We start from the raw sequence: 18,823 nt of genomic DNA, 5'->3' as shown, positions 1-18,823 counted from the left end.
ACTTTGAGCAATATAAATTTTTATGAAACCAAAAAAATTTTATTAAGATTTTTTTTCAAAATTGTTGTATGACAGAATTTCCCTTAATTTCCCTTGTTCTAAGTTTGAATAGGCACTTAATTTCCCTTGGTACTTTTGATAAAGAAGATTTTGTATGCATTGATGAAGATGTAGTTATGAAGGCTGAAAAGGACCATAAGTTGTTCTTGAAAGGGTCCATTGATGATGATGGCTTGTATAAGTTACTTGGTTCAACCTTAGTTCGGTTTGTGATGCTACTATCTCAACCAAGCTTTGTGATGTTGATACTTCTTTTGATAGCAAGAATGTAATCTCAATATCTTCCAATAAGTTCATGGGTTGTATGGACTTGGTTGGTATTTAATTATACTCTTTGTTGTAAGCCCTTAGAGGACATGGTAGTACATGTGCTTTTGTATATTGTTGTAGTGCACATGTTTATTTTTTGTTTTGTTGAGTATGTTGCTTGTTAGAGATGTTTTTTTGAGTGTTGTTGGAAGATCTTTAAAGGTGAAATTTTGTAATTTGGAGAACTCAAGTCAAGGTGGAGATTGTTAGGATTATTCGTAACTTGTATTACCAAGTAATCAAAACATGAAATTAAGTGAATTAATCATTTTAGTTAGTGAAGACTAGAAGAGGACAAAGAATCACATGTGATTGATTTGTTTGGATAGTAAATCTTTACATGTGAAGAGAGCACACTAGGGTCTAAAGGTTCAAAGTTTATCCCTAACAACACCCAAAAACTATGGTGGAGATGTTCTATGCAATGAAACAAACACTTTAATAAATAGCAATGAAAAACAATAAGAAACAATGCAATAAACAAGAGACACAAGATTTACAAGGTTCACCCAATGTGGGCTACGTCCTCGGTGGTGGTTAGGGCTGAACAAAGTTTGGTCTAAATCGTAAACCAAACCGAAATTTTAGTATTTGGTCTGGTCTACGGTTCAAATGGTCTGGTATGGTTTTTTTAAAATTAAATTACGGTTTACGGTCTAGTCTCGATTTTTTTATTTTTCAGACCAGACCGGGCCGCAAACCGTATTATGGTCAAAAATCATAATTTTGTATTTAAAAAATTAAGTTGCTACCTAGATATTTTAAGATGTAGTTATTTTTATATAGCAATATATACTTGAATGATGTTGATGTTATCAACTAATTACAAATTATTATATTTATTAATTGTAGGTGTGAAATATTTGCATAAATACATGTATTAATTTGGATGAAAATATAAAAATAAAAAAATCGTAAACCAGACCAGACCGGACCATTGTAAAACAATTTGATCCGGTCCGGTCCGAAAAATTTTCAGACCGAAATTTCTGGTTTGGTCTGATTTTAGTGTCAGGCTAGACCAAACTGGACCGTGTTCACCTCTAGTGGTGGTTAGCTTGCTTGTATTATGTGAAGAATCAATGGAGTTTCCAAGAACTCATATAATGGAGAATTACACTTGGAGAAGAAGAATAGAGAAAGAGAAGGATTTGTGTTTGACTTAGGGTTAGAATTAAACTAGGAATGAGTGTAGGGACTTCTATTTATACATGTGTACATATGGGAGTAAATGAGAAAAGGTCCCAGCCCTAATGATTAGCCGCAACATTTATTGCAAAATAATATAATGGCATGCTGCAGCCCACTCGACCGGTAGAGTGAGACAGGGGTTGGTCGAGCGGCATTGAGTTTGGTCGAGCAGATGACCTTGAAGCTATTGGAATGGTCGAGCCTTGTGGCACGGGTCGAGTAGCAGGTCAGTGAGTTCCCATTTGCATGAAACCTGTTGCCTGGTATCATATCCATGTTGGAGCCTCCTCAAACTCCATTCAAGCATAGCAAGCACATCACATACACATACATACACAATACCAATGCATCATGGTGAAGTCAAGACACACTAAACTCCAACAAAGTGTTTAAAGGGAAGAAATCAGTCCTAGCATTGAGTGTAAGAAGCATCAGAGACCGTGGATTAGCATGGAAGGGAAAGAAGTGATCCAGAGGCTGCTGACCTGTTGCTCAACAGGCTGCTCGCCCGAGGCATTCGGTCGAGCGACTCTGATATGGCTCCTGTCCGAGTCTGCAAGATGGCTGTTATGCTGTCCCCCTTTGCTGCCATTTTGTACTACTTTAAACCCCATGATTTGCTATATATACTCAAGCTTTAGAACCTCATTTGGTGTGCCAAAAGTCTCATCTCAAAGCATTATCTCTTGCTTATGTAAATCACACCCATTTTAGCTACTCGCTTCCCTTACACTAACCTCTATTGTAATTCCTTCAAAGTTTGTATTTTCTCCTTTAAACACATTAATATAATCCTAATCTAAATGGTGGATGTAGCCCAAGATTGGTGAACCACCTTAAATCGTTGTCTTGATTATTTTCTTTATTATTGTCATTCATCACATACATGCATATTTGGTTTCTATACTTGACACAACACAAACACATACTTATAGCTTAATTTAGTGATCCTTGAGTAAGGTTAATAGCCTCTCCTTTCAGAGATATATAGACAAAGTGTCAAAGTCACTACAAAGCTAGGCTATATATCAAGTTTCTGGATCGGGTTTATTTTAACAATAGGTTTAGAACTTATAAGTGAGAATAACTTAGAGCATGTTAGGGTATTCTTAAAGACTATAAATATAGTGGTTCAACTAGTTTTAGACTGAAGGTCAAAAAATTGAAGTAATTTAAAAAAGTGCGAAAAAATGTAAATTGGCTAGAATAAAGATGTTCGTACGAGCCCTTAAGTGCTCGTTTGATCGCTGACCCACTTGTTCTAGCACCTTGTAAGCTCTTGAGACATTTGATAGGTGCGATCGAACAAGCACCCCTGCATTAGTGCTTCTTTTTGTGAAGTAATACTCTATTTAGTTTGCTAACATTCTTATTTTGTATGTTGCTTTTACTTTGTAATACTTTTATCATAAATTTTTGTGAGACGGTCTCCTTGAGAGACTATTTTTAATTGAGTTTATCTATTATATATTTTTTAAAATTGAAAATGATCGCCAATAACGTTACGATGCTAAGAACAAACAACAACGAACAAACAAAGTTTGACAATGTAACTAAAAAGGACACAAAGATTTAAGGAGGTTCACCCAATGATGGCTACGTCCTCCGTGGTGTGTAGTTTCTGTTTATATTATATCAAAGGAATACAAACAACACTTCTTAATGAAGAATTACAATTGAGAAAGAGATATAAACAATAGGCTATGTGTTTGGCTTAGGGTTTGTGTTTGATGTGTTTGATGTGGGAGTATGAGAGCCCTATTTATAGTACTAGGTACATGAATATGAATAGCTCACTTGAATACATAGTTAATATTGAGTAATGAATACTATGAAATAACTCTAAGGATTTGAAAGGTCGAAAACAAGCATCCCAAGCATATCAGAGGATCCGCTCGACCGGATCAGAGAGCTCGCTCGGTCGAGCGAGTATCAGCCAAAACTGGGGCATTTTGTCTGACCGCTCGACCTACCAAAATGACTCGCTCGGTCGAGCGGGTAGGTCGAGCGACCTTACTGCTTCCTCTGTCAGAATTTGATTGAGCATACAATAAATCAAACCCTTTCATTTTCTTCATTAATCTTCATTAACACCCATAATTCTTCATGAATACTCCACACATAATTACACCCATTTAGTTGCCATCATCCAAGAGTCACACTCATGAATTCAATCCTTTAATGTGCACTCAAGTCACACACTACCATTCATAACAAAAATATTGTAATTAAACATTAAGAATGATATAAGTAGACATTTAAGATACTGAAAGTAGACATTAAAGATATGATAAGTAAGCATTAAGGGTAATGTAAGTAAGCATTAAGAATACGATAAGTAGACATTAATCTTTAATGGAATAGGCTTGAGATAAGTATCTCAAAGAGACGATCTCTCAAAAAACTAGCTGTACTTTTATTATGAATAACGTCAACACTATTCTCTTTAATTCTTAAATATATATATATTTTTTCGCTTGTAATTATATCTATAGTATAATTTAATACACCTTTTATTGAATTATCGGCCAATTAATAATTAACAATTAACAATTAATAATTAATAATTAATAATTAATAATAACTTTATTTATAAATTAAAAGGAAAAGTGATCACTTGACTCTTGAGTAAAGTTCACGTAGTTTCTTCGTCAGTCTTCTCCATATGCATTTAGAACGTTTGCGAACATAGCAGAAATAACAACGCACATAACGACTCATGCTTTGCCACGTGTAAGACTCTTCACGTGTCCAACTCTCATTAGTTCCAATGACTTCGCACTTTCTTCCCCCAAAACCCTCTAAACTCCCTCGAAAATTTCCTGTAAAAATAAACACCTACTAACTCTTCTTCCTTCCCGACAGATAATCCTCCATTGTTGCTCTGAATTCATAGTATTTTTGGGGAAATTATTGATCTTACAAATCTGCAATGTTGATTAAGTTAGGGTTAATCTTGTGCATACTTGCATTAATCCCAATCAAATCTCAATCGGCAGTTTTAAGCATAGATCTAGGTTCCGAATGGCTAAAAGTTGCAGTTGTAAACCTAAAACCAGGTCAAATTCCTATTTCAATCGCAATCAATGAAATGTCGAAGCGAAAATCCCCAAATTTACTCTCATTTCAATCTGGAATTCGATTGATCGGTGAAGAATCCGCTGGTTTAATCGCTAGGTATCCTGATAAAGTTTACGCCCAAATTCGTGATTTGATTGCGAAACCTTACAGTTACACTAAGCACAAGATCGATTCATTTTATTTACCATACCAAATTGTTGAAGATGCTAGAGGTGTTGCAGCGATTAAGGTTGATGATGGTGAGATTTATTCATTGGAGGAGATGTTAGCGATGGTTTTCCACTACGCGTTGAATTTAGCTGAGTTTCATTCGAAAGTTGTGTTGAAAGATGCAGTGATTAGTGTTCCACCGTATTTCGGACAATCTGAGAGGAAAGCTGTGATTCAAGGAGCTCAATTAGCTGGTGTAAATGTGTTATCTTTGATCAATGAACATTCTGGTGCTGCTTTGCAGTATGGAATTGATAAGAAATTTGCGAATGATTCGAAATATGTTGTGTTTTATGATATGGGTGCGACTAGTACTTATGCTGCTCTTGTGTATTTTTCTTCTTATGATACTAAGGAGTATGGAAAAACTGTTTCTGCTAATCAATTTCAGGTAGAATTTACTTCTTCATGTTTAATTCTTATAATTTCTGTTTTTATTATTGTGTTTGTTGTGCTATTCATATACTTGTAACAATGTTGGTATTGTAGAATGTGATTAAATATGAGGAAATGGGCGATTTAATGTGTATTTTTCTTTAAGTACATTATGTTTAGTAGTGTCTACGTAGAACTATGATTCAATACGTGTTTTCCGTATTAGTTATGTACTTCATTTCGTCCTTTGCCTTTTCTGATTTGTTGCTTGATGCACCGCGAAATTAAGTTATTTGAGTCTGATTATCCAAAATTTGTGAAAATTTAGAGCCTGAAATTTTATTTTGTCGGACACAAATTTATAGATGTAATTACTCAAATTTTGTATGTAAGACACTGCCTTCTCAACTAAATGATGTCTTTAACAAGGTTTTAAGATGGAAATTTGCCATTTTAGAGAATGAATTTTCTGCCTCTAAATAGATCTTTCACCTTTTTTTGAGTAGGGATGTGGTTTATACTTTATTCCATAGCAACTTACTAGGCACCTTTCAAAAGACAACATTTATCCCCACCCTTAGTAGAAACTTATTAGAAACTTGGAATTGAACTTATAAGGAGCATAGAAAAAGTCATAAATGTCGTCGAGAATGCGGTAACGGTCGCGATGTCGCAGTCCTTGCGGACATGGCACTTTGCAGTATTGCCACTCTTTTTTCGGACGTTGCGATGTGAATTGTTAGCTTGAAAATATCCATTTTTAACATAGTAATGCAAGTTTTCTAGAGCATAAAAAGACCTTTTTAGAACCTAATACATATTTAAAAAAGATATTTTGGCTAATATACTAGAATAGCAATTTATAATGGTTGTCACTGGGTTTTGCTTAACTGTAAGCTCAAAATTTGTCATAAAGCGGCCTTTACATAACGGAATAACCTCATTTTAATTCCGTGAAAAGGAGTAAACTAAATTGAACTGAATTTATTAGAAAATGTGAGGGAAAGTGATGGATAAAAAATATCTATAATAAACTAAATTGGACTTACTAAAGTGAATTGATTTGAACTTATAAGAATTGAGTTGAAATGAAGCTATTGGAGTCATTCCAAAGATGAATTTATTAAAGCTAATAAAAATTAAGTTGGGGAGAAAATCCCTTAGAGTGATGTAAGATGTTTTGTGATATATTAGTCTAATCAGGAATTTATTTAGTGGATTTTTTATTTAGTACTTATTACACTCCCCTTCTCTATGCTTATGCATCTAGAATGAAAATGAATGTTTAAATATTTGCAATAGTTGGTGTTGCACTACGTTCTCATGACTATAGAATGATATATAGTGGGAGAACTTTTTTGAATTCAAGAACTTGTTTGTTGGACTTAAGCCGCACTTTCTTGCCATACAATAGTTATATTATATATCTTTTGGTGCAGGTAAAAGATGTGACATGGAATGCTGAACTAGGTGGTCTAGATATGGAATTGAGATTGGTTGAATACTTTGCTGATGAGTTCAATAAGCAACATGGAAATGGAGTGGAGATAAGGAAGTCACCTAAAGCAATGGCTAAATTGAAAAAGCAAGTCAAGCGTACTAAAGAAATTTTGAGCGCAAATACAATGGCACCAATATCAGTGGAGTCTATCTATGATGATCGTGACTTCAGGTTTGTGGCTTCTTAAATTTTGGATTCTTATTTGAATTATGTGAAAAGAGTGTACCAAATTTCCCCTTTCATGGCCAGTGTGAATGTACTTTCGGGGCTTATGATGCCTCATGCCTCTTTGTTTTATTCTATAAGAGAGTTTCTGGTACATTTCTGAGAAAGGTAGAAGGAAATAAAAGATAAGTGGTTCAATCCGACCCTTTTTCCAATTAGGTTTGTTCTTGTTGTGTACCTCAATTAAAAGTTGTTTGTGCTCATATTTGATGAATATGTAACCTAAGGGAAAATAAGTTGTATCACGTATGAGAAACTGTTGAAAATTTTTAGCTATCTAGTCGGGAGAATTTGAATCGCAATCCTAATGCATATAGCTGCGAATGGCTCAAGTTCAATAAGGTATAATTTTCCGTTATTGCAATGTACGTACAAAGTAATTTCTATCAAGCGGTCCATTCCCGTGATAGTCACTTTTATGGTTATATTGCATTGATGTAAAATGCAGTACAAATATTTTTGTGTTAAAAATTTTGATAGATTTTTGTTGATGCAAATGTTAATCATGGTTTTTAGCTACAAAGTGCTTTGAGTTTGGTATATTGACTAAAAGTTGGGCAAATAATTGTTTGGGCTTGAAAATGAACTCACACTTACATCATTATTGAACTTGCTTTAGCTGCAATCTCTTTGTTGGAGTAGATTTGATGCCATACAATTTAGACGAGTTCTTTTACCCTTAAAATATAAATTCAAGGACTAATTAGTTACGATTAGATCCATTAAATTCAAACAAAATCCAATTAAAGGCTATGTTGAGATGATATTCATCAAAATAAATAGTGTTCAGCATAAAATACGTCTGTAACCATTAACCAAGTCCATTGAGCTATTGATTAGTATTGCTTGTATCTAGAGGTGGGGAAATAAATCAAAGCTAAGTCAAACCTAATAATGAACTAACCAAAACTAGATTAAAATTAACATATTGAGCAAGGTAAGTGCAAAAAAAAAAAAAAAAAAAGGTCCATCCTGAAAAACCTTACTTTAAACTGGCCTCTACTCTTATAACATGAGACATATGCTTAAATCAATTAGGCTTCTATGGAATTCAGATTCTCTGCCATAGGTATGATCTTTTGGTTCTAATTTAGAGGAATTAAGTTGACTTTTATTTGTCATCCTCTTCATATCTATGTTGTATTCTTTTATCTTGTTTGTTTTCTAGTTATAAACTAGTGAAAAATATATATATGAATAAATAAAAAAAGGAATTGCTAAAGATTTTATACCATTTTATTTGTCATGATTGTAGGAGTTCAATAAGCCGTGAAAAATTTGAAGAGCTGTGTGAAGACCTATGGGCAAAAGCTCTGCTCCCTCTAAAGGAAGTCCTTCAAAATTCAGGTTTGAAAGCAGAGGAGGTTTCTGCAGTGGAATTAATTGGTGGTGCCACTCGAGTTCCAAAATTGCAGGTTATAACTATATCTGGAACCCCCTCCTGGTTGGGAATGCAGTTTTCTATGATCTGTTCTGTGGCCGTGTTTATGATGATGACTATGAAACTTTATAGGCTAAGCTTCAGGAATTCCTCGGGAGAAAAGAGCTGGACAGACATTTGGATGCAGATGAAGCTATTGTTCTTGGTGCTGCATTGCATGCAGCAAATTTAAGTGATGGAATAAAATTGAACAGAAAATTGGGAATGATTGATGGTTCTACATATGGTTATGTGATGGAATTGGATGGTGTTGATCTAGTCAAAGATGAAACCACAAAGCAAGTTCTTGTACCACGCATGAAGAAGATTCCTAGTAAGGTAACGTGATGTAATTTGATTTATCCTCAGAGCTTGTTGAAAAACATTGCAATAACAGGATGTTCTCATTGATTGTGTTTCTTTTCACTCTGTTTTTTTTGTTGCTTGTTACAGATGTTCCGATCAATTATTCACAAGAAAGATTTTGAGGTGTCTTTATCCTATGAGAGCAGAGACTTGATGCCACCTGGTGTTTCATCTCCCGTTTTTGCTCAGTATACAGTCTCTGGGTTGGCCAATGCCACTGAGAGGTGTGAAGTAGTGCTATATGTAGCATTTGCTGATTTAACTATTTAAGTATCTTTTACTTTCCAAATACTGTATTATAGAATTTTTCTCCTAACTATTTGTGCCATTTTTCTGTTCCAGATATGAGTCACGAAATCTATCTGCTCCAATCAAGGCTAACCTGCATTTCTCTTTGAGTAGAAGTGGAGTGCTAACCTTAGATCGTGCTGAGGCTGTTTTTGAGATTACTGAGTGGGTAGAAGTTCTCAAAAAGATTCCAACTGTGGATAATTCTAGCACTTCAGTGAATGTGTCAGTTGAAGCTTCTCCATCTGTGAACTCATCGGCTGAAGTGGGCAGTGGAGATTCTGCTGATGATGCTAAAGCCAACTTGCAAACTGATGGTACAAATGACCCCTCGAACTTTAGTGGAACAGAAAACATTGCTGAAGTTATTGAAAAGAAATTAAAGAAGCGGACTTTTAGGGTGCCTTTGAAGGTACCTCTTTTATGCTTACATAAGTACCTCTTTCACTGGAAGTGTATGATTTTGGTGAAATGCATTTGGCAAATACTTCATATGTTTTTCTTGGTTACATGCAGGTAACTGAGAAAACCAATGGACCTGGAATGCCATTTCCTGAAGAATCCCTGGCTCTTGCAAAGGAAAAGCTGGCAGAACTTAACAAAAGAGATGCTGAGCGAAGGAGGACAGCTGAACTGAAAAATAATTTGGAAGGATACATTTACTCAACCCGTGAAAAGGTCCATGCCTTTCTTATAGAACTTGATCTGACAAATAACGGTTTCTAGTATCTTATTTGCATGGTTGCATCAAAAGTTGTATGCTTTCTTTTGCAAAAGATGGGAACTGAAACAAATTCAATTTGTTATCAATCATGTTCTCTGTTTGCAAATGATGTTCTAGGTAGATCTTCATATAAGCAAAAGCATATCCTTGCACTCAGTCATTGCTCTGCATAAAACCATGTGGGTGCAATAATGCCCCAGTAAATTGTTTATTTGGGGAAATCTATTCTTGTCTAGATTCAAGAGTACTTCCATTATTCTTGAATATGATGTGGTTCAGATTATTGAATCATTTATTCAATGCTCATGGCCTATATGACTTCTGGCATTTTTTTGGCCACTCTGTTGATGTTTTCATCTAGTTTTCCTTTTTGAACATTGACCTCAGGCTTTTCTCTGTAGCTTGCTAGAACGTGTAGGTGCTCTTATGAGACATTGACTATAACCACACTCTCTTAAAGCAAGAGCCAAAAGCTTTCTCGAATAGCTAGTGCATGGTTTCCTTTTAAATCACCTTTAATCATTTCTGCGTTGTCTTACAAATTGATAGATGTGAGACTCTGATTTTGTTTCTAGAGAGGCTGAATCTATTGTAGTGCGTTGAATTCATTTTGCATACATCAAACCTGTTTGCTGGGCATCGAAAAAATAATTTCACCATGAAATGTCGATGCTTGTCAGTAGAATATTTCATGTCTCTTTTGTTGATTATTTTTTCATTGTGCTACTTGTAATAGATTGAGTCCTTAGGAGAGGTTGAAAAAGTTTCAACTAATGAAGAGCGACAATCGTTCATTGGAAAGCTTGAGGAGGTAAGATATTACTCATAACTTTGTCCACTGCGACTTTTCTATGTTATAAAATTAAAATCCTATTGTTGGTGTTAGGTCCAAGATTGGCTATATATGGATGGGGAAGATGCTACTGCTGGGGAATTCGAAGAACGTCTTGAAATGCTAAAAGCTATTGGTGACCCCATATTTTTCAGGTTGGTTTGGCACCAATAACTAAATCTATTTCCTTTTAGATAATTATAATTATATTGACTAATGTCTGTTCACATCAGATTGAATGAATTGACTGCTCGTCCAGCAGCCAATGAAGAAGCTAGAAGATACCTTACTGAAGTAGCAGAGGTAAGATGGCTGCAGCTACAAATATTATTTTGAAACCTTGTGATTGATACTGGTTATTTCTTTCAATATACATGCATGTAACTTTATCAAGGACTTTTGTTTTTGGCTTCAAAGATGCACTGACCTGGTTATTCCTTGAATTGTAGATTGTACGTGACTGGGAGGTGAAGAAATCCTGGCTTCCAAAAGGCAGAATAGATGAGGTTAACATCTGAGTCTTTAAGTTGGTGTCTTGCAGAGTTGCATGTTTTAGTTGTATTTTTAACAAATTCTTTCTGCATTTTGCATCAGCTGATTGTATCTGTGTTTTCAGGTTTTGGATAGTGCTGAAAAGTTGAGAAAATGGTTGGATGAAAAGCTGGCTGAGCAGGAGAAGTAAGCTTTATCTCTGCAAATTCTTGAGTAACCCGCAGATTGTTAAGTAAACCCCCCCCCCCCCCCCCCCACCCCTCCCCCCCCAAAAAAAAACATGAATAATATCTTGCATAGTTTTGTTTCACGTGTGCAGCTTGACTAAAGTATATATAGGATCATGTGACCACTTTAGTTGGTAAAAACTGAATACGGGGATACAAATTGGGTTAGGGGAGGTACCCTATTCATTAATGACACTTCTATAAATATTGATAACTTTGTTTTCATTTGACTACACACGTGTACCCATGTAATCCTTTATAGTATATCTTTAAACCTCATATGTACCCCCTTTGCTCTGTTTTCACATTTTCACCAAACCTTTAGTCCTTAAATTTACCTCTTTAAGCCTCATATGTACCCTCTTTGCTCTGTTTTCACTAGATCCTTCCCCTATATATATGAAGACACCTTAAACTGAGAAGGATGAGAAGACATATTCGTACTCATTATTTATAAAAAGGGTCGCTATGTGTAAAAAAAACAAAAATAACCTTTTCATAACATAACGACACTAATAATTTAAACTTTTCATGCTCAATGATTAGCATTTACTTCTGAAACATATTGAAATCAATGATGGAAAATGCTCCTTCTCTTATTTTAAGTCTCCTCATTTGATTCCTTCCTGTGATAGTATGAGCTAAATCCTTGCCTTCTATACAATTTCTGTTTGACTCTTTCTAGATTTGGGCTTCTTATAAGTCTAAACCCAGTTAAGTTAGGTTTAGTCATTTGAGGAAATTCTATTATTTCTGGGTAATAGTGGGCATTATATATAACTCGTCAATGCACCTAATCTGTAATCATTTTTCTCCATCTCATTAAAAGTATTTTATTTCCCTGTCCCGTGGATGTAGCTAACACATTGTTAGTGAACCACGTTAAATTATTGTGTGATTTCTATTATTAATCTGTTAATTTCTTTCTTATATTTGTTCTCGTTATTACACTTCCCTATATATGTCACCCTACCGACAGAGACAAGGGGTAATGCTGTATGACTATTCATGCTCCATTTTAACTCTTATATAACGTGTGGTATATGAATGGAAAATAAAATTTGAGCAAGCTTGAAGCATGTAATTGGAGTAATCTTAATCTTCAAACCAATCTATAATGTCTCTGTCATTTCTCTTTTGAAACTCTTATTAAGCTGGGAATGCAGAGTCAAGATAATTAGCTACCGTTGCTAAGCTAATTCTAGGTGAATTTGTAGACCATGTTTGAGTGTCTTTATCTCATATGGTCTTCTTAAGCTAGTTTGAACTTAATCCGAAACTACATTGCACTATTCATTTTTGAAAATCATTTTCATTCAGCCACATTTCATGTTTTTTGTATCTCTATCTTGTTGATATATTGATGGAGTTCTTCGTCTATTTACTTACGCCCTTCTATATTTTGCTCCGCATTTCCGATAGAGTACGAAGATGCAGTTAAGTTCTTTGAGGCTAGATCACAAACTCTAATGGTTATATTTCTACAGGACTCCTGCTTCAAGTGTGCCTGTTTTTACATCTGCTGATGTATATGAGAAGTTGGGTGAACTTCAGGCTATGGTAATTTTGCTTTTCTCGTCAGTGTTGACATATTATATCACAACACATTTTGGGTGTAAGAACATTTTGAATGATGACTATTTGGATTTTAGGTTGCCAGGGTGAATAGAATCCCAAAACCAAAACCCAAAGTAGAGAAGCCTGTAAAGAATGCGACAGTCAGCGAGAAAACAGATGGTTCCTCGGACCCTACTCCTGGCTCAAGTGAGGACAGTTCTACGAATAAGGAAGCTCAAGGAAGTACTGATGGCTCAGCTACTGTAAATGGAGACCCAGATGCTGCGTCTCATGATGAATTGTGATATGTTACGCTACCCCAACGACAGAAAGAGTCAAACCATTTTTGGCAAGCAATCTACTTCTCATTCTAGGTTTTTCTTCATTTTCTCTAATGGATGTGGATTATTCCTCGAATGCTTGAAACTAGTAATCGTTGCCAACATTTTTCGGGTTTCAAGATTAATAGGCATAAAAACTAAAAGGAGTTAATCAATTAGGTCAAATAGTAGCTGAAGCTATGGATTAATAACTTAATATGCCAGTTACTCCAACCCATTTGGGTGAATCCTATTTTGTTGTAGATCAATTGACTGGGATACAAAAATTTTGTTAGAAAATGGAAATTACAGATTAGCACTTGTACTCTTGTACCAACATGTTTTATTTATGTTTTGCTGGTACATGATAATTTATACCAAAGCTCCTCTTTATCCTTTCAAATGTCTGGTACATTACTGTGAAAATAATGCATGGCCTGTGTATATTTTCTGTTTTTCAACATTTCTTTGTTTCCAGCTTGCAACCTGATCATTATATTTTCTCAAAATATCTGTATAGGAAGCCAATTAATCACTGGACGTGGCCCTGATCATTATATTTTCTCAGACTAATACTACAGGATATACTGAATGCTGCTTCCCACAAACCAATCGTTTAACCGACTAACTATCGACCCACCACCGACCCACTAATCTTATACAATCAATCTAATCATTTACCAATAATTTTAAATGCATGGTACAAGCCTACTAGGGCATTTTGAGTTTGACAAATGATTCTTACAGTGTGTTTAGATGGAAGAAAATAAAAGGAAAGGAAATGAAAAAATTTAGAGGAATAGGGAATCACTAATTTAGTTAATAAAATAGAAGGAAGGAGGAGAGGGATTTTGAGAGATCAAATAGATGATTTTTATTAAGATTTTAATCTTTTCAAAATTAAAAAGATTTAAAAAAAAACTCACATCTCTTTTTCTTTTGCTTTCTTTTTCTTCCTTTCTCTCCTAAACAAACAACAGTTACTTTTCTTTTATTTTTCTTTCTTCCCCTCCCTTCTCTTTTCTTGCCTTTCATTTTTTTCAAAGTTGTTCTATAAACATAGTATTATGATATAATTTCAATTTAGAAATGATTCAAATAATAATTACTTGAATAAATAAATGAACAATATTAACAAAAAGAATAAATTTGTAGATCGAACTAAAAAAGTATGAGGACCATATAACCAAAAAAAGAAAGAGTTCAATAAGTTATCTTAATAGAAATAGAGTACATATTAAATAGGACCGGGACATTATATTACTATGAAAATATGAATGTGTGCAATTCTCACCAAAAAATTACCATCTTTGTATATTATAGTATGCTCCATAATGATTATTAACACCATTCATCCTAAATAAGAAATAGAGTAAAATCTTGCTAAAATTCACCTTATGGTTTAATTTTTGAACATTAAAGATGGAGCCAGTAATAACATTATGAGAAGAGAAATAGAAATTGGTTACATTAAATACCTGAGGCAATCTTTAAAAATAATTAGTAAATGGTTTTTTTTTATTCTGATTAAAAAATTTTTCCTTTTTACATAAAAAAAATAGATATAATGCATGACACTTTTTGCCGTGCAATTTTTCCATGTACTTCTATTATTATGTTCATGTGTCATGATGAGATTCATTTAATTTAGTGGTTTATGTTATATTTCAAAATATGTTGTTATGAATAATGAGCTATTATTATAATTATTATAAATGCCTATATATAGAACAATAACATGAATGAGTAGAATGCATCATGTCTTTAAAGTATGGATCAGAGATTTATTATCCGGCAAAATATGAATTATCGGGTTTAATGGTTTTGATTCATTTAAATAGTACATAAATATAACTTAAATAATATTATAATTTCGACAAACCAGTACACTAATAATATATGCATGTTTTTCATGGCTAGGTTGTCACATCAAAAATTAACTACCCTCTAGTAGAATTTATTTGCTTAAATTTTAATCTTATAGCAAATGCTATGCAGAGGGAGTATTAGTGCACCTCAATATTGATAATAATTAACATAAAATTATACTTGAATTTAGATACACTACTAAAAAGCATGGAGTTTATAGACAGTTTATTTTAGACACTTGAGTAACTATCTAAAAAAGACACGGAGACTTTGAACGCTTAATTTTCGACGTTAAATACGTAGAATTAATTGATTAAAAGCGTCACAAAAATTTTAAAAAAAAAATACGTGAAAAGAAACTGAAAAAATCCCGCTTAATTCTTCTACACCCCTCATCATTCTAAACCCTAACCCGACTCTCTCTTCTTCATTTTTTCACTGTAAACGGCGGTCCTGTTCCCATCCCATCTGTTCTCCTCCAATCCGGCCTGCAGAACACGTTCATCCTCTCAAGCAGTCAACATGTTCATCTCCGGCAGCCTTTATGGTTGGTAACAGTATTTCGGTGCAAGGAGTGTACTCCGAGGTATGTTTATGTTACGAAACCGAAATGATTTTCAGTTTTCATGGTCATTGACCTTCTAAAATTTTGTATCGTAATATCGACCTCTCAATACTCATTATCAATTCTTTATTGTTTTTACTAGTCCTCCTTTGTTTCCGATCCAGAAAGCTAAGCACACATCGGTATATCTTACCGGAGGACAATACTGGTATGATATGAGAACCGGAAATGCCTACAAGGGAGGTGCGACCTATGAATTGGAGGTGTCTGATGAAAGTGTTCCTGCTTTCGAAAGGGCAGGGACCATCATTCCCCGGAAGGATCGCTACCGCCGAAGTTCCACCCAGATGGTGAATGATCCATACACACTGGTATCCTTCTAGATCTCAACTAACATATCGATCTAGTTTTGGGTGTCGGAGGATTTTCTGTCTTGACTTTTAATGTCTTCTCAGTTTCAAGTATTTTACTTTCTAAATGCTTATTTTCTAACCCCAATTCCTCACTGTCGTTCTTCCTCCCTATGAGAAAACTCGCATCCATTAGGTATTTTCTAAATCTTTTCTATCTTTTTTCCATACCATTGTTTATAATGAATTTACAATAATTTTTCTGTTTTGATTATTTACTCATAATCCTTTTTTTCTGTGTATTTGTGTTCCCCATTCAAGCTTTTGCAATTAACCCTAATCTCGGAAAGGAAAAAAAATTTCAACTTCAGTTTGCATTCGAGTTCTACTATTCAAGCCTCCCTATCCCTTAATCGATTACCATTCGAGTTTTGCTTCTCAATGAGGTAATTTGTCGACTTGTTTTTGTGATATACTTGTATCTACAATTGAATGCAATTCCATCTCATTTCTTTTTCCATATAATTCCTATGGTACTTTGTTTTCTTAATTGAGGTTATATGATGTTTTCATACGGAATAGATTTAAGTTCTACAGATAAATTATTTTCCAAAAACGAATCTTGTGTGTTAATTTTATGAATTGGGATTTGATTTTTGTTGCTTAAAGTGATTGGGATTTGGTTTTTATTACTTAAAATGTTTGTGAAGTTATTAAATTTTTGTTGTGATGATGTTGTTGCTACTGATTTATTACTTAAAGTGATGATGTTTTATTGTTGTGCTGTTGATTTGCTACTGATGTGATAATGTTTTTCTGTCATTTTGCTTTATTGTTTCATAATGAGAAATTCCAAGGGATATCTCAACGTATTGCCAGGCTGCTGAATCTAATATAAATATTCTTTCACAACTCTTTTAAGCCAAACTATCATATGATAGAATGGATAATTCATATGATGAACTAGGCAGAGTCTTAGATACTTCTAATGGTATTTATATTGTTAACTTCTATAAGAACTTTCTTGGTAAATCTATAGCTTCCAAGAAATCAACATTTCTTTAGTTGGAAATAGGCCTCAACTTTTTATAGAACTCTGCAAATTTATTTGTGCTCCTAGCACTCCTGACGATGTTTATAATCCTCTCTCTTCAAAACCGGAAGTGACAAAGCCCCTTGGAATGATGGCATAATTGTTTTCTTTTTTAAAAAGCTAGAAGATTTTGAAAATTGATATTACTGTTGCATTTCTCAACTTCTTTCAAAGTCCTTAATTGTATGATCTACTGTTAAGCAATACATGTCAATCTCTTGTAGCATGTTGATTCATAAAATCATTTCTGATATATTAACATCTAGGTTGAGCAAGGTTATTGCAAATGTAGTAGATTAGACTCAAGTAGAGCTTATTCATTAAATAGTGCCTTCACTTGTTAGAGCATTAAACTGTTGCCACTGGTATCTTAAATCGTGTTCTTGTGCAGATTTTATTTGACCTAGCAACAAGTGAGTTTCAATCCCAATTCCGCTTGATAATAGACGTACACTGAAAGGAAGGTCCAAGCTCAACAGCAAGAATGGTATAGGAAATCTGCACTCTGACCCAAATCAATTGGCCAGCGCAGATAAAACATTGTTCGATCACGGACTTGGTGCACATACTTTATATAGTCGCTCAACAGCAAGAAGATTAATAGACATACTTTATATAGTCCCGAAATTCTCAAGTCGCATAGCCATGGTTTTGGTGATGTGGGAAGTTATTTTTCGAAGATGTAATTCTTGTTTTTAATCAATACTTGTTTTGTGTTTTACATTTGTGTTAATTGCACATCCAAACTACTAATAATTTGGAATTTTGGATCATCTATGTAAAATGTTGACAATATTTTGGGGCAAATAAAGTCATTTTTTTGTAATTTTTTAACTTGTATTTCTTTGATCAACTATGGTTATGGGATTGATGTTAATGAAATAGTATATTGCCCTTTATGGATTAGCCATTGTTTTTCTTAGCCTATGTTACTCTTCCAACGCTTATAAGCGTCGGAAAAATTTTTAAGGTTTTAGACGCTAATAAATGTTGGAGAAACTGTTTTGGTTTAAACGCTTAAAAGCGTTGACATTATTGATTTCGACGCTTTTTATAGTCACAAAAAAAAAGATACTTCAAACCTTATGGTGCAAAATATTTCCAATGAGTAAAAGCGTGGAAAGAGCATTTTTCTACGCAAAAAACCGTTGGAAACAAGCGTCGTATATTTGTGGCAGCTATTTTTTCGACGCTTCTATAGCGTTTTATTGACGCTTAAGGCGTTGACAAGCTCCGTGCTTTTTTGTCGAAAATACCCATGTCATTTTGTAGTGATACTTTTTTTAATAATTATAATTGTCCTTATTTCGATTGGGCTATAGATTTATAGTCCTATGATTTCGAATTATAATGGATTATATCAAAATAGCTCTTATTTATGCGAACTTGCGCAACTTCTTTCTTAGTGATATCACTAATAAGGGGTAAGATCATGTACATGACCTCTCGAATTTCACCCTATGTGAACGCCAGTTAATAGCATGGAGATAATATAATGGTATTGTTGTAATAATAATTTATGTAAAACTCAAAACTTAAAGATTAAGTGTTGCTCAATTGAATTATTATTATTAAGTTGAACTTAATTATAAGTTGAAAAAAATACCTTTAAACAAATGACTTGTACATTAGCTTTTTTTTCCATGATCATGCCTAAGACCAGTATATAATCGAAAAACTATAAGGTGCATACTCTTAATAAGCAAAAGAAATTTCACCCTGAAATCAAACAATAATGTGAGAAAGAGTTTTAATAATTTATAAAGTG

General features: G+C 34.0%; 2 protein-coding genes across 4 annotated transcripts; both read left to right on the top strand.

Annotated features, from left to right (window-relative positions):
* The first annotated feature begins 4,258 nt into the window (after positions 1-4,258).
* LOC130797878 (heat shock 70 kDa protein 17) lies at positions 4,259-13,639 on the top strand. The gene is made up of 14 exons (XM_057660662.1): positions 4,259-5,242; positions 6,666-6,898; positions 8,208-8,367; positions 8,466-8,711; positions 8,826-8,962; positions 9,081-9,438; positions 9,543-9,704; positions 10,487-10,561; positions 10,637-10,737; positions 10,816-10,885; positions 11,032-11,088; positions 11,199-11,260; positions 12,789-12,861; positions 12,954-13,639. Exons 1-14 carry the CDS (start codon positions 4,493-4,495, stop codon positions 13,161-13,163), a joined length of 2,694 nt encoding a protein of 897 aa, XP_057516645.1. The 5' UTR covers positions 4,259-4,492; the 3' UTR covers positions 13,164-13,639.
* Positions 13,640-15,396: 1,757 nt separating this feature from the next.
* On the top strand, positions 15,397-17,898 carry LOC130798621 (probable glucan 1,3-alpha-glucosidase). 3 transcript variants are annotated; one of them, XR_009039083.1, is made up of 4 exons: positions 15,397-15,633; positions 15,755-16,158; positions 16,284-16,408; positions 17,447-17,895. XR_009039083.1 is itself a non-coding variant. In XM_057661680.1 (4 exons), the coding sequence occupies exons 1-4, from the start codon at positions 15,592-15,594 to the stop codon at positions 17,460-17,462; spliced, it is 390 nt and encodes a 129-aa protein (XP_057517663.1). In that variant the 5' UTR covers positions 15,415-15,591; the 3' UTR covers positions 17,463-17,898. The 3 variants fall into 3 exon arrangements, 1 of the variants encoding a protein (XP_057517663.1); XM_057661680.1 differs by having other exon boundaries at positions 15,415-15,633; positions 15,777-15,983; positions 17,447-17,898; XR_009039082.1 differs by having other exon boundaries at positions 15,417-15,633; positions 15,777-16,158.
* Positions 17,899-18,823: the final 925 nt, after the last annotated feature.

Source organism: Amaranthus tricolor, chromosome 13 (genome assembly GCF_026212465.1).
Source record: "Amaranthus tricolor cultivar Red isolate AtriRed21 chromosome 13, ASM2621246v1, whole genome shotgun sequence".
NCBI classification, from domain to species: domain Eukaryota; kingdom Viridiplantae; phylum Streptophyta; class Magnoliopsida; order Caryophyllales; family Amaranthaceae; genus Amaranthus; species Amaranthus tricolor.
This window is presented reverse-complemented; position numbering and strand designations above follow the sequence as displayed.